At 35.4% G+C, this 14,956-nt stretch overlaps 1 protein-coding gene across 3 annotated transcripts in view; it reads right to left on the minus strand.

Moving 5' to 3' along the window:
• The window catches only part of LOC123313385 (RNA-binding protein Musashi homolog Rbp6), a 1,061,117-nt gene that overhangs the window by 412,594 nt on the left and 633,567 nt on the right, over positions 1–14,956 (minus strand). For all 3 annotated transcript variants that reach the window (XM_044898252.1, XM_044898254.1, XM_044898251.1), the window contains one exon: positions 2,369–2,410. In XM_044898252.1, coding sequence (XP_044754187.1) covers positions 2,369–2,410 — 42 coding nt within the window. The remainder of the gene's footprint in view (positions 1–2,368; positions 2,411–14,956) is intronic.

Raw genomic sequence — 14,956 nt, forward strand, 5'->3', positions numbered from 1 at the left:
CCGATTTCAACGCGAAGAAGCTTATGTAAAAACCAAAGAAACTGAACGACATGATTTTTACTAAATCAATTAATCTTGTTCCAGCCTTCAATCCTCAACTCAAATTTTTTTCATATTTCAATGATATTTTCCCTTTTACTTCCATTACTACTACATAGTTCAAATACTGAAAATGAACTATCTTAAAGTATGTACAGTGCATTCAAGAATGACTGACATCCCAATACGCCTTGAAAGTCCAGACGCAGATTAATTTTTTATCATAAAAGATCTTCAATAACTTCGGTAGTTTCAATAACAGAACTGAAATTTATAAATATGACCTAGAAAAATATTCTAGAAGAAGAAACATTCTAATTCGGATCATATAAATCAGCATTCAAAATTATATGTTTCCAATTTGTTCGATTAAATTAAGAACATGATATTAGAAACAATGAAATTGACTTCATTAACAAATTTCTTAGGGATAATCAATACCCGACAGATTTTACTGAAAAAACAATGTAAAATTTAGATAGAAAAATTTCTAACCAAAATCATAATAATGATCAGGAACAACCAACAAACTGTCAAGAGCAACCAAATTTATTGAACGCAATTCATTATGCCTTTCAGAAAAAATGAGAAGAATCGGTTCCAAATTCAACATAAGAACTGTTTTTGAAACACAAAATAATTTAAGATCTATACTAACAAAAACTCAACCTTTGAATGAAAAACAAAAATAAAAAATTGTATTTACAACTTTCCCTGTATTTGTGGTAAAACTTATACAGGTGAAACGTCTAGACCTTTAGAAATAAGAAAACGCGAACATAAAAATTATATAAAAAATAGAGAAATTAATAGATCACAGATCACAGATTGTGTTTGTTCTAATACAATTTTAAGGACAGAACCGGATCATTATAAACGAAAGATTAAAGAGTCTACGTGTATTTTGTGACTATCCATGCCCGGAATGTGGAAGGATCTATAGGTCACGGTTGGGTCTCTACATTCACGGACAGCACACAGCCGCAATTAGACCTGAAAAATTATAAGTCTGTTCGCACTTTTTATCTTCTTTTCTTTTTTTTTTCTTTTTTTTTTCTTTTTCTTTTCTTTTTCTTTTTTTTTCCTTTTTCGGTCTTTTTGTAGATTCATTCCCGGCAAAGGGATACAGCAATGAATGGATCAAAATGATAATTTGTTCAATTGTTCGGTAGGAATATATCATATTTGGATTATTTTACTGCAGAGGGAACTGTCATCCAGTAATTTCAAAATTAAATGAATCAATGTTTCTATGCAGTCTCTATTCTATGTATTGACAATTAATGTCAAATAAAAGCTACAATTCAGAAGATTTTCGGAAATTGATTTTCGTCTGATGAAGGAGTCTGATATAGACTCCAAAACGTTACTATATAAAATTATAATTTCAAAATTTTTCTCCTCAGTTCATTGTCGGGCAACAATTTTCTCTAATTGATTTGCTCCTGACAAATTAGTGCATGAATTTACGCATGAGCAAATCGTTTATTTCAATTTTTTAATTGATTTTGTGTCGGAGATTTCAGAAAATGAACAGCAGTACAAAACTCTTGGGCCAGATTCACATGTAATACAGATCACTGTTGATTCCCAATACCAACCTGAATTTCGAAACACAAAATCTTAACGCGCTATTACCAACTTAAGTTCGACTTTCCATAGGCACCCAAGATGTCAATTCATCTTGAATGCAAAAGTTTTCGTCTATTATGATGAACTATGAACTATATTGCCAATTAGCAAAGCAAATAAATGCTAAATCGATCAGGTTGAATACTTACTCAATACGTATATTTTAAATACAGTACAGGGGAGAGACTATTAGTAATCCATAATATTACACGTCATAGGATGACATTCGACAAGTTCCATTCTATATTGTTATATTTGGAGGAAATATATTTTTCTAGATCAGATATTTCTACGGTTAGAATTTATTCACTTTTTCTTCAATGCAGTGTTTCAATGGTAATCAATCAAACTAAAACTTCTATGAAACATACGGAATATTACGAACAGAAACATGTAATTTTTTGTTATCCCTCAATAATTATTGGTTATTTTGAAATAACTTTTATATTCTAGGCACGAAAATTTAATCGATTCTCTTGTCAAATAACACGATAAAAATGATTATTAATTCATTTATTGCTCCTGAAAATACATGTTTTCTTTCATCTTATTAAATGACAATATGACATTCGGTTAATGAATATATAATTTGTACTTCGAAATAATCCAAGCTGCGTTGTTGGTATAGCGGGTGAGAACATGTGCTTTTACTTCATGTATGATGAACCCAATAACAAGGAACGAAGTAAAAACTCACCTTTGGATGTGCTCTTCTTGGAAATGCTACTTTGGGGTCAATCTGAAAAAAAAATGGAAATATAATTGAAATTATTTCTTCGACTTGGCATGATATTTAAAAAAAAAAAAATATCTTGAGGAGTTCTATATTCTTTTCGCCTTCTTCTGGAGAATAGGATCTGAATGATGAAAGATTGTGCTTAGTGCTGAAAAATGTTGAAATATTTGGTAGACTGTCCACTCCCCCCCAGAATCCCAGAAAGAAGTGTTTCCACCAAATAAAATGGTTTCGAATTTTCAAAAAACTTTTGCATTTAAGGACTTTTATGACCTAATAAAAGAAAGGTATTATATATGGGTATTTTTTCGTACTATCAAGAACTGTTTTCAAGTCTATAAATAAAGTAAATAAATAAATATTAATATTAAAATAATTCTTCTTTCGATGAATTTCAACAATAAAAATAAATTGGATAAGGATATCCATGATCAATAAGAAACTTGACCTCTATTACCTAAAAAATTCAATACCAGGCGTCTTCAGATACTAGTAATCGAAGAATAATGATTTATATTGATGTTTTCTTTTCAGGTGATCGAGGAGTTCATAGATATGTTTGGCAGTAGGTACGCAATTAGGACACATGAAAATCTCGTCTCTCGAATGAACACCCCTTGAACATATTTCATAATCCATTCCTTCAATCAATGTCAAGCCATTTTCAAATAAGAAGAATGTAGCGCAAACGCGACAAATCATTGCTACCAAATGCTACAAACCCTTTTGGGGGTATCTCAGCCAAGCTAAAAAATTTGTAGTTTTTTGTGAGGTTTAAAAGTTTTAATTTTTGATTTCAAGTGTGATGTAGAAGCTGTTTTTTTCTTGTTGTTAACTTTAATGAAGAACATGTTTTTTTTGTATCAACACTTCTTTTTATTATTATTATGAAATTTTCAAACGCTTCGAATTCGAATTTTATATTTTTCACTTATTGTGAGGTTTATCATTTCAACATTTTTAGTGATCTCAATTTCTTCGAGCAGTATCATTGTTTGAAATTCAAATAAAAAATAACAAGTCCCATAATTTTTCCACATATTGTATGCCATACTGCGAAGTATGTAAGGAATCGCCTCAATAATAAGTTCTCTGGTATATGGCTGAATCTTTGACTCATATAAATATTTCAATATTAGATTCTTGAGGTGAAAAAAACACTTCTTTCACATACCATTTTTTCCGATTCAGCTTTGATAAAAAGATATAACTATTTTAAGTTTTCATAATGAACTGTGCCACCCTTGGAAAAACAGAATTATCTTCAGAATAACTAGCTAAATCTGTGACACTACACATCTATGGATCTTTTGAACATAGAGTTGTAATTTTTATGGGGATACATAAAAATTTAAGTTTTTGCATCAAGACAAAGCTCCACTCAGAGTGTTTTTTATAAGTCGGTGATATGTCAAGTCAACACTTTCAAAACATCAATCACACCTTAAATGTTACTGACCTCAGAATAAATAAAACGCAAAAATTCTAATTCAATAAGATTAATCATTCCCTTAAATGGATAGGGTTGATAAAAGAAATAAATCAATGACCAAATCATCCTAAGCAACAAAATGTCTATCCAATCCTATCTGTTAATATTGTTCTTATGTATAAATAAATAAATAAATGAATGAATTAATAAATAATTGAAGTTTTTTCACAAAAAGTTGCGGTAGTTATAGATGAAAAGGAGCGTAATTTGAAATGAGTATTATCCTTTTAAAACATTCTTCTACAGAATGGTAAATACCGAACATACGAATTTTGTGCGTTACTTTTTACTCACTTAGTAGTTATAGGGAAAAGTGCGCATGTAATAGGGAATCGCGTAACAATCGTAGTTCCGATAAAAAATTTCCACAAATAACGACCTGAATAAATTGAAATTCGAGAACCTCAATAGCCTTCAATGAAGAATGAAGGTGAAAGACCATTCATGAAAAAATCATACAAACGAATCTTTGAAAAACGACCACCCAGCCTCCTGAAAGATCACCTACATTTTCGGCGATAAATCAAATGGAAAAACTGATGGTAGAACGAACTCATCAAGACAGAGAGCCGCCCATTCATCGTAAAACAGGTGATGCATTTTTCCTACGCTCGCGAAAGTCAAAAATAGTGCGCTCGGCTCGGGTCTCCGGCACTTGGCTAATGAGGAAAACGGACCATGGCCCCGACCTCGTAGGCGGGCAAACATGCGTTATCGGTCCTCATCTGTACACTTGCTTATTTCCACTAATGACACTCATTTATTCGAGATTTAATTTCGGTAATTAAGTGGCACACGGGTGCCATTACATCGTTGAAATTAATAATGCCTCCCTGTTGGCTGCCTGGCACATATTTCTAATTTAAATTGAATCGAAGTTATACCGGGGATTAATTGCCAAAAGCGTCTGTGACACAATTTAATAGCTTAATTCCTCATCTGGAGATATAATGCTCGAAGCCAGATTTTATTTCCAACTTTCGCGAATATGATTTAACTGTTTTCGGCTGGTACTGATCTAATAGCTCGGTAATTTGTCGACGAATTCCTGATAGTCGACAGGGAAACTGGGTCGATTGGATCGAAAAAAATTGGCAGTAATTCGGATGCTTGGCAACACGTGAATAAATGATGAATAAAGCTGTTCGAAGTGTTTGTTGGTTCAGATACGGAAAAATTGCTATGAAAAGAACTCAAATATCAAAACAAATATCAAAAACCTAATGATATTTCATCAAGTAGGAAGTCATTCGAAAATTTCTTAAGTGGAGGGCTGAATCCTTGTGGTAATAAACCCTTCAAAAACTTTCAAATTTTTCCTGGAAAAGTTTCTTTTCGCAGTAAAATTCAAATCAAAATAGGAGATTTTGAGAAGGACAATGGTGATTTATATTCGCATGAAAAGACATTACTTGCTTCAAATATAAAATAAATCAATTCTTGACACTGAAACGACGCATTTTGCGAAGCACCCAAATTGAATATGGACTTGAAAAAGCCAAAATTATGGAAAAATCCACATGAACATTTACTTTCATCTGAAGTAAAGGTGCCAGGACACAGCGACATTGAAGGAAACGAGAGGGCAGATTACCCTACTGAATAAGATCGCAGACCTCGTTTACAGGTTCAGACTTGTAATTGGGAAAACCAAAACTATACCCAGTAGCGTAGTAGAGTGGACTAGAAAACAACATCATAAGTATTTTTTATTCAAACCACAGGTGTGAGACTGCGCTGCTGAAGAAGAATTCTATCTAAAAATTCTCTGATCAGCTGATCAGGTAACAACTGGGCTAATAATTGGTCACTGTAAACAAAAATACATGCACACTTTGAGGGTGACCCATCTTGCAGAATGTAAAATAAGTGCAAAGACTCAGATCATAGATCTCTTGTTATGATGTTATGTGAGATGAGAAGACAATTACAGCGGGTTTTATAAAACTTTGATTTTCCGATCAACGATTTGACAGTCACTCTATTTCTAAAACGTAATCACTGAAACCTCTTCATTTCTGAAATATTGAAAAGAAGTAGCAATTGAGAATAATTGAATAGACGTATGAACATCACAATTTGATGCGATCAATAATTCAGTTAAGATTATCAGAATATCATTCTCGCATCAAATTATGATGTTCATACGTCCATTCAATTATTCTCAATTCTTACTTCTTCGATATATTCAAAAATGAAAAGGTTTCGGTGATTACGTTTTAGAAATCAAGTCACTGTCAAATCGTTGATCGGACATCAAAATTTTATGAAACCATCAACCATCAAGCGTTGATTCCCCGATCAAGCTCTATGAAATCGGGGTTAGTCTTTCAGGCTAACACACCCCTCCTTTTCTCTACTGACAATCACCTAAAGTAAAACATGCAGCAGCAATAAAAGACAGTTCATTGATTTGATTAGATTAGATTGGAGGTGGTGGAATGAGGCAATTATTGACCTCTCAAACGCTAAAGATCAATATATTGTGCATGCCTGCACTGTTTACCAATCGGACAGTCAAGTCTCAATAAATTTCACCATTCTACTGGGTGCTACATCCATCACTTATTCCAGTTCCCAGAACCTGAAGTTCGGGTGTTGCAGCCTTCTCTAATGGACAACCTCGCACACGTAGAAAGCGATCAACTGACTGATGGGCTTCTTGCCAGATAGCGATAGTTGTCGTTGGGGGCCATTCTCATGTTTCCCGTATGATAATTCCAGGAGTCGCATGAGTGCACCTGTCAATCTCATCAATCCAAATTCCCTGCGGGAGAACATTTTGGTCTAGCTCGTCAAGTAGGAGAGGAATGACTTTGCCTGCACTAAGTTCATCATCCATAAGAGAAATATAGGATAAACTTGATGAACTTCAGTCCAACACTGTAAGTAGTAGATCAGGTATTTTCGATGGTAAAACTCGATTCGATTTTTGATTGAGCACGGTGGAGCTTGGAGATTGGAGATTAGTATGAATATACGGGGTGTTCCCAAATTGGAGGTACAAAAGAAGAGTGAGTGATTTTAAGAAGAAAAGGACCCATAAACATGGGAGGAGGAAGTGTTACGGAATAATGAAGAAAATAGAAAAATTATGGCAAAATTTTCCAGGAATGGATCACTGCGTATCTCAGTGAATATACTAACTGACAAAGAAACTGCAACACCCAGAAGGAGCTGTTTAAATTAAATTTTTTTTTTTGGTAAAACATAGATAGTATAGCAAGGAGTAAATGATTGAAATTTCGAGAAAAGAAACGAGGGGTTTATAATTTTTTTCATTAAATTTGTCAATAATGTCTTTGTCCAGCGCGGTTATCTATACACTTCCCAACACGTCTCGGCATTGATGCAGGAAGATGGTCTATTTCTTCTTGAGGGATACTATCCAAGCTACCTGTACTTCATTCATGTCTCAGAGCCGTCAAAGTCCATGGGGGCTGGGGTAAATTTCCAAGCCTTCTACCCATGATGTCCCAAACTTGCTCAATAGGCAAAAGATCGGGGGATCTGGGCGGCCATGGTAAATTATTCACATGGGTCGCTTCAAACTGGCAACATAAGGTCGAGCATTATCTTGCTGAAATATTGGACTCTCGAGCCGATTAAGGTAAGGGAGAACATATGTCTCCACTATTTCTTGAAGGTAACGCAGCGCTGTCATGTTACCCCGAATAAAGACTAAAGGTGTCACGCTTGAAGAATATTCAAGCCTCGATTTTAGCTCAGTAGATAATGTCGAACAATATCATAATCCAAATTTTCAATTTCAAATAGGTCCAGTTTTCCAGAAACGTCTAATAGGCCATCGAACTTGGTACACCTTCTATAAATTTTTCAATATAACGCCACTGCCTTAGTGTCGCGCTAGACAGAGAAACATCGAATGTGTGTACTATGAAACATTCATTTGTAGCACTGAAAGTCCATTCCATGTATCTATGTTCTAAGGGTTGCGCATGGGTTTCTCAGAATATAAGAAGTGTAGGTTCTGTGGCGAAGACGTAACCTCCTTAAACCATCCCAAATACTTGACTTCATCTCCAGTAGTGGGATCCACTAATTACCACTAATTGCATAAAAACTTCTTCATTATATTATATCCGTTTGGAGGTAGTTATATTGTTGGAAGCCAATAAGTCGATGCATTACAAGCACACATATATTGCTCAATTTGCGGAGAAGATTAATACAACCAAATACAATAATTAACAACCATTTCAAGCAGAGACACAGATTACTGTCTAACCAAAGTCACGCACGTTGACCCCGATTCGAATAAAAAGCATAAAATGCATACCCTAGGTACAGTCATTAAAAATGCATCGACTAATTCCTCTTCAACGTTATTAGATGTGACGTTTTTCCTGACAGACTCGTCAAATTACACTTATTCTACCGTCATTTTCTATCGCGCCTCATTAGAAATACCGAGTTGGTTAACCGCCAATAAATTCACATAATAAGCACTGTGATACAGAACGTAATATGGTTGGATAAAGTTGTCGGCGACTTGGAAGGTGGCACCAACGAATGGTCTAGTCGTCGACAGCTATTAGCGGTATCTGCGACTTTGCCTAGCCATCTATGTAACATGATTATCGCAATCAGATAGCGTCAGTTGGGAATCGTGACAATTTTTACCGCGCTTGCTCCTAAGAAAAAAGATGTTTGTAAGTTTAGAATTTGGGCTGAAAATCATTAGAAACACTTATAAATTCGTGAACAAATTCAATTTTTCGAATCCGTTCGGCCGTAAAAACTCAAACATAAGAAAGAAAAAAAACAAAAATTGTGAGAATGTGGCAGTTGAATTCACTCATGCGCAATATCCATCTGATGCGTAGAAACAGGAATCTTCATTGTTTTTCAATATTAAAAAAAAAAACCGTTCTGAATTGAAACCGATTGAAATACCAATCTTGGTAGTAATTCACTGGTTCACCGAATATGCACTTCATTCAACAAATATTGTGCGGGGATTGACATTTTTATTAGTACCTTGTCAAGTTTATGGTTTATGTAATTATTGTCTGGTTTTATAAATATCTGAACACCATGCTTGTTGAAAATATTTTTCAGTTTATAAGTGGATCTGTGATGGTAATTTTTCCGTTTGTATCCCTATAAATAAATTAATAAAGTACCGGAAGGATTGTGCAAGATTTCGTGAGAAAAAAATTGCAGAAAATTTTGCTTATCAGAAATTGCACAGGAATCTTCATAACGTCAAGTTACCTAATACATAGTGAGTAATTAACTATTATAACAAAATTCACATCTTTTTATTTTGCCAAAAAGTGCTAGAACAAGTAAATTTATTTGGAATTACATAAATTTTCACGTATAATTGAGGAGTTTGCCATGCGAATAGTAGCATCATAAGTGGTACTTTTTGAGCCAGAAATGGGTACAAACATAATCTACAGTTTCAGCAAGCCGAAACAATAAAAATTGGTCATAAAGGTCACAAATACAATTTTTTTTCGAATTATCTCTTCTCCTGGGCAATAGTTTTCGCATTCATTATAGAAGTTGTAGAGCATAACATTTTCAACATATTTTGTCCGAAGCCATTTTTTCTACGTTTGAAAGTTTTTGAGATACATGGCGATGAATGTATATTAGACTGGGTTTCTTCCTCCGGGTCCAAAAAATTCGCTCTTTTTTTTTTACCATTTCCAACTCTTTCGTACGGCCAGCCCCTCCACGAAAATTTTCAGATTAACATTAAATCATTATCAGAGACAGGTAGGGCATATACAGTATCTTAATCTGACCCGCTCGAGCATGTACACCTGATGATTGAAAACCTGCAGACCCTTTCCCCACCGCTGAATGTGCATATATCATAGAAACTTTTCTTCTTTTTACCAAGCAACCTTCAAAATCCCCTAGTTCTCCATGACGCTCGAGTAAATCCCTATTTAGCATCGTCGGCTCCCCAACGGTAAGATATGTCATTGACCTTAAAATACACAAAAAATATTCGAATTCACGAATTTTAGCTACTTGATCCCTATAATAAAAGAAGATTGATCATCAATAACCAAATCATCCTCAGCAACAAGAGGTCTATCCACGCCCGCCCAAAAGTTAGCCATTAAAAAATCACAACTACCCTCCACTCTTCGTGGATGCTTAACAAACTGGTCAGTTATACATGAAAAGTTTGTTATTCAAAATAAAAATTGACCTGTTGTTTCTGCAAAAGATATTAATTCTAATCTTTACTCGAGAGGCCACGTCCAAACTTGTTCAATATAAAAGCCATATTGAAAATAGTAATATTTTTCTTTCGAAAAGTGCATAGACTTGATAGAACTGCAATACATAATTAACATCACAGATTACTTGAATTACACTCGGATCAGAACTCTCATCGCAAATCCCTTCAAATCAGCAGCTAATTAATTCCGATATCGATCTGGGACGAATCAAAAATTCAAGAAGGAAGCTGTTTTCGCGAGAAGTCTGAAATTGAGAATAATTAGCAAATGGAGTTCTATATCCAGCGGCAAAAGATTTACTGCTCGGATCTTCCAAACGGGTGAAATTTGTTGAAAAACTTTGATGAATGAATCTCCTAATGGACAAGTCTTATTCAATCCACCCGGATGATTAACTATTGTTTTCGGCATTACTTTGGGGGATGCGAGATTTACGACAGAATTTACCATTCTTCGACCTTGCACAGAATGCAATAATGCTAACGAATTATGGTATTTTTATTGACGTAATTCCAGTTGAAGGCCATATGTGCTAACATTATGGGATTATATGAAAACTTTCTTCATTTACTTGAAATAAATTCAGTACCTAAATCAAAGACCGTTTTTTTGTTTAATTTCTGTTCAAGGGAGTCCAAGGAATCATATATTAAAGAATCAGCCTTCCTAAAATTCTCTCTCGTTAATGTTGCTAGCTCTAAGATTATAAGAAGTATATATCAAGTTACACATGCGTACAAAAGATCAAATTCTTATTACTTATCGTCGTTAAAAAGATGTTCAACGAACATCAAATAATTCGAAAATTAAAGAATCGGATTCAACTCAAAGCAATAATTAAGGTTGTGATTGAAAATGGAATGTTGTGAGGCATATTTCATCATTTTTTGTGAAACAAAACAGTTTAATAAAAACAAGTAAGAATAGTAGTTTCAATGAGCCAAAATAAGTAGGTACTTCAAGAAAACTGGAAAATGAACGAAAATATTCAATGAACGGTATTGTGAGAGAATTTTATATCTTTCTGGAAATTTATTATGGGTTTTCTCTCACAACATCTGAAACATAATGTATAATAATGGTCATATAATAATAATTTTTTGTAGAACTTGGCTTTGTGGCGGTTGGGTGGAGAATTATAGTTAAGTATCTGTTCTCATCATCATGTAAAACAGAAGAAATGAAAGAAAAAACAAATGCATGACGGCGGAAACAAGAAGTAAATCTTCGCACCGCGAAATCCAGAGAAAACTACGATCTGTTCTCATCGAGGTGCGAATTGTGTTGCTCTGACGAGATCGAATAAGATCGAAACCATGGTCAGAATCTACTCTTCCTCGACGGTCTTTTCCTACACCCCCAGTAATGGTGATTAGCTAGTTCGATTCCGAGGGTAACATGATATTTACATCAGAAGGTGTTATGGATTTGAATATCAATTTGTTATGAATAAAAGCATGCCTGATAATGGTTTTCTCATTGGTTAGCCTCAACTAGCGCATGCCTACAAATCAAATAATGCTAGTGATTGGGCTTCATTCTTTCTCCTCAGAAAAGAAACGTGGATGAGCAATATTGGGATAATAGATATATGGATGAAAACTAGCGTTCAAGTGTGATAATCACTATTCAATTACTGCGCTATGCACGACCATTGAAAAGGATGCCCATACTTTCATGACGACTTCACATATCTCAATCCGACACTCTTGAAAAAATTTCCGCTTCATCTGAACCGTCTATACACTACATAATACACCTAGAGCGCTAGTTGTCGCCATAATTTAAAATCTTCCTCAGTTGTAGGATGAGAGCGGGCGCGTGTATTGTTTCGATAAATTTCCAAAGGCTCATGAATGAAATGTTATTTTAGCACAGTGAACTTGACGTTACATTGCGCGGGGGACTTAATTTATGGCGCGGCCAACTCGATTCGGATTAAAACGTACGGAGCGGATGGCTGTTAGCATTGACGCTGCAGCGCTGAATATCAATTTTTTTTTTCAGTACACTTTCGATCGTACCATTGATTCATGCTGATGAAGGGGTTGCCAAGCGGGGTTTTTTAAATGGAAAAGTTACTCTCGAATTGAAATCGATATATGTGCATTTGCAGGGAGAGGAAAGGTTACGATATATTCTTGAATAACAAGTGGAGATATGCTTTTTGCTTGATTTTCACAATGAGATGAGAAGATCCTGATAAATGTATCAGAATGTCGCTTGTCGTTTTTCAGTTTTATTCACTTTCACAAAGTTTCCCAGTAGCTTATTATCTCCTATACAGAGTGATTATTGGGACATAGGCTCATCCATTCATTCATTCATTGCTGAATCTCGTTACCGAGAATAAATCTACAAAAACCGGACCATCGGTGCGATCAAACTTATAATTTATTAGGGCTACTTGCGACCGTGTGCCCTCCTCTGACTGAAGAGACCCAACCGTGACCTACAGATCCTTCCACACTCCGGGCATGGATAGTCACCAACCAGATCTTGCTGCCGCTGTATTCTTCTCGAGTTTCCATTATAGCTGTGGACCAGAGACCTCCACTGTGACCTGTCTAACGCTAGTTGTTTCCAGTTATGATTGGCATTAACTGATTTTAGGGATTGATGCAATATATGCTTGAACCGCTTTTACTAGCCTCCTGGTTTCCGAGCTCCCTCTGTGAATTCGCCGTACAGAGCTATTCTGGGGAGTCTTGTGTCTTGCATCCTCAGAATGTGGCCGCTCCATCTGAGTCGAGCCCTCGTTACTTGAGCATCAATTGTAATACAACTCGCGCGCTGCAAGACTTTTGCATTTTAAACTTTGTGGAACCATCTGATGCGCATTATTGGTCTTAGATGACGTTGTTGCGTTTGTTCAAGCTGTGTCCATCTTTCGCTTCCGTTAAGAAGCGTTGGGAGGACATAGGCTAAGGCAACAACAACATATGGAGTGTTCAATTGGAAATTAGAAATCTTTATACAGGATGGGTTTATGAGTCGTACAAATATTTTAACAGTAGATTCTTGAGGCCAAAAGAAACTTTTTTCCCTTACCATGTTTTCCAGATCAGCTTTGTTCAAAAGATACATCTCACAAACGGTTTTATCGAATGGAATGAATTCTGAAACATGATTTTTCATTTATTATAGGAGTCTTTTTTGGACATAACATATCACTCACGTCTCCCAGTGTTCTCATTATGACCATAACGTAACATAGAAATACCAAAAATTCAAAGATCCCAACTCTTCAAACTAAGTTGGAGTGTATCTGAATATATGAACATTTTGTATCAAAAAAGTATTCTTCATATTTTCTCCTATAATTAGCCGTTTTTGACTAATTTGTTCAAAAATTAAAAAGTGTGAAATATGAAAAATTGGGTACTCTGGCTGAATACAACTCTGTGTAAGAGATCCACAGATGTGTAGTGTCTCAGATTTTGCCAGTTATTCTGAAGGTAATTTTGTTCTTCCAGGGAAAGCATAGCTCATTATGAAAACTTAAAATGGAAAGTGGAAAGGAGTGTGAAAGCCGCTTGGCTAAAATCATAATAACAATTTTGATCAGTGATTCCTTTTGAATTTCATTGATTTTGACATTTATTAGGAATTAATTGAGCTGATTACTTAGTCCCCTTGTTTATGTGAATTGTATTATTTTATTGCATATAATTCAGAGAACTCATATTTAAGAAAGATTTGAAGAAACTTATTCGAAAAATCACCAGAATAAAACTACGATGACACATAACCTAGAATAAAATGAAGGCTGTTCATTTCGAATTGACGTTTGAATCCCCACCCGTTATCGATCAACCATGCGATCGCAGCGACTCCTATTTTCTCCGTTTTTGGAGACACATTTTTAGTACTGCGATCGTTCTCCTTCTCACTACTTTCCATAGTCTGAGTATTCAATAAGGTGATGGGATGTCAGTGACCCACATCAAATGATGAGCAGTTATCTACTTGTAAAACATAAATTCATTTCGAACGATGAATCTCGATCGGCACAGCACGTCATAATTCCTGGCAAGTCCAAAACTGCCAACCCAGACTCGTAACGTGGACCGTTCAACAAACGTCATCCGCCGTCCGTAGCACCAATCTCGAACATTCAAAACTACGACAAACTCGAATTAGAGAAGAGAGCGGATACACTCTCGTAAAACCGGAAATGTCGCAGAAACTTTACAACGTCATCAGAGATATCCACTCGTAATAATCCGACATTCAGTCATCCGGGTATACACAATGGTAATTCCAAGAGGTCTGCTGCTGATCGATCTCCGGCTTATATATGGGCGACCCCAAGGTCCTCTATTGGGCCGGACTGACCATCATCTGCAGGTGCCGGAGATTCATGAGCGAGATCGCGTCCTTGCAGCAGTCATTCTGCTCTGCGGCTTGCTCAAGTTATTACACGGATTCGAAAAAAATTGACATATACTCCGAGTAATGTACGACTTCACGAAAATTCGTGATCATTTTTGGTGGTTCAGGCATTAATAGTGAAATAAGACAACTAGACTGGTTTCCGCATCTTGAGCGGTCGCAATGCCTGTCATGTCGACGTCGACTGTATTCAGCATCCGGGAAGCATGATTTTGACAAGGGGATAACGCTGATTTCAATTTCAATTCACGAAGTTTAGGAAACTTTGTGAATTTTTTGTCAGAGGTTTATACATCAAAATAAAACATCAGAAATGTAATCTTTTGTGAACGTTTTTCAAAAAAATTTAATTTCAGAGAAAATAATTTTAATTTTTATGATATTTCAAAAATATAATTGACTGGCTGAGAGAACTTGAATCCATTGCTCGTC

This window comes from Coccinella septempunctata, chromosome 5 (genome assembly GCF_907165205.1).
Source record: "Coccinella septempunctata chromosome 5, icCocSept1.1, whole genome shotgun sequence".
Classification (NCBI taxonomy): Eukaryota; Metazoa; Arthropoda; class Insecta; order Coleoptera; family Coccinellidae; genus Coccinella; species Coccinella septempunctata.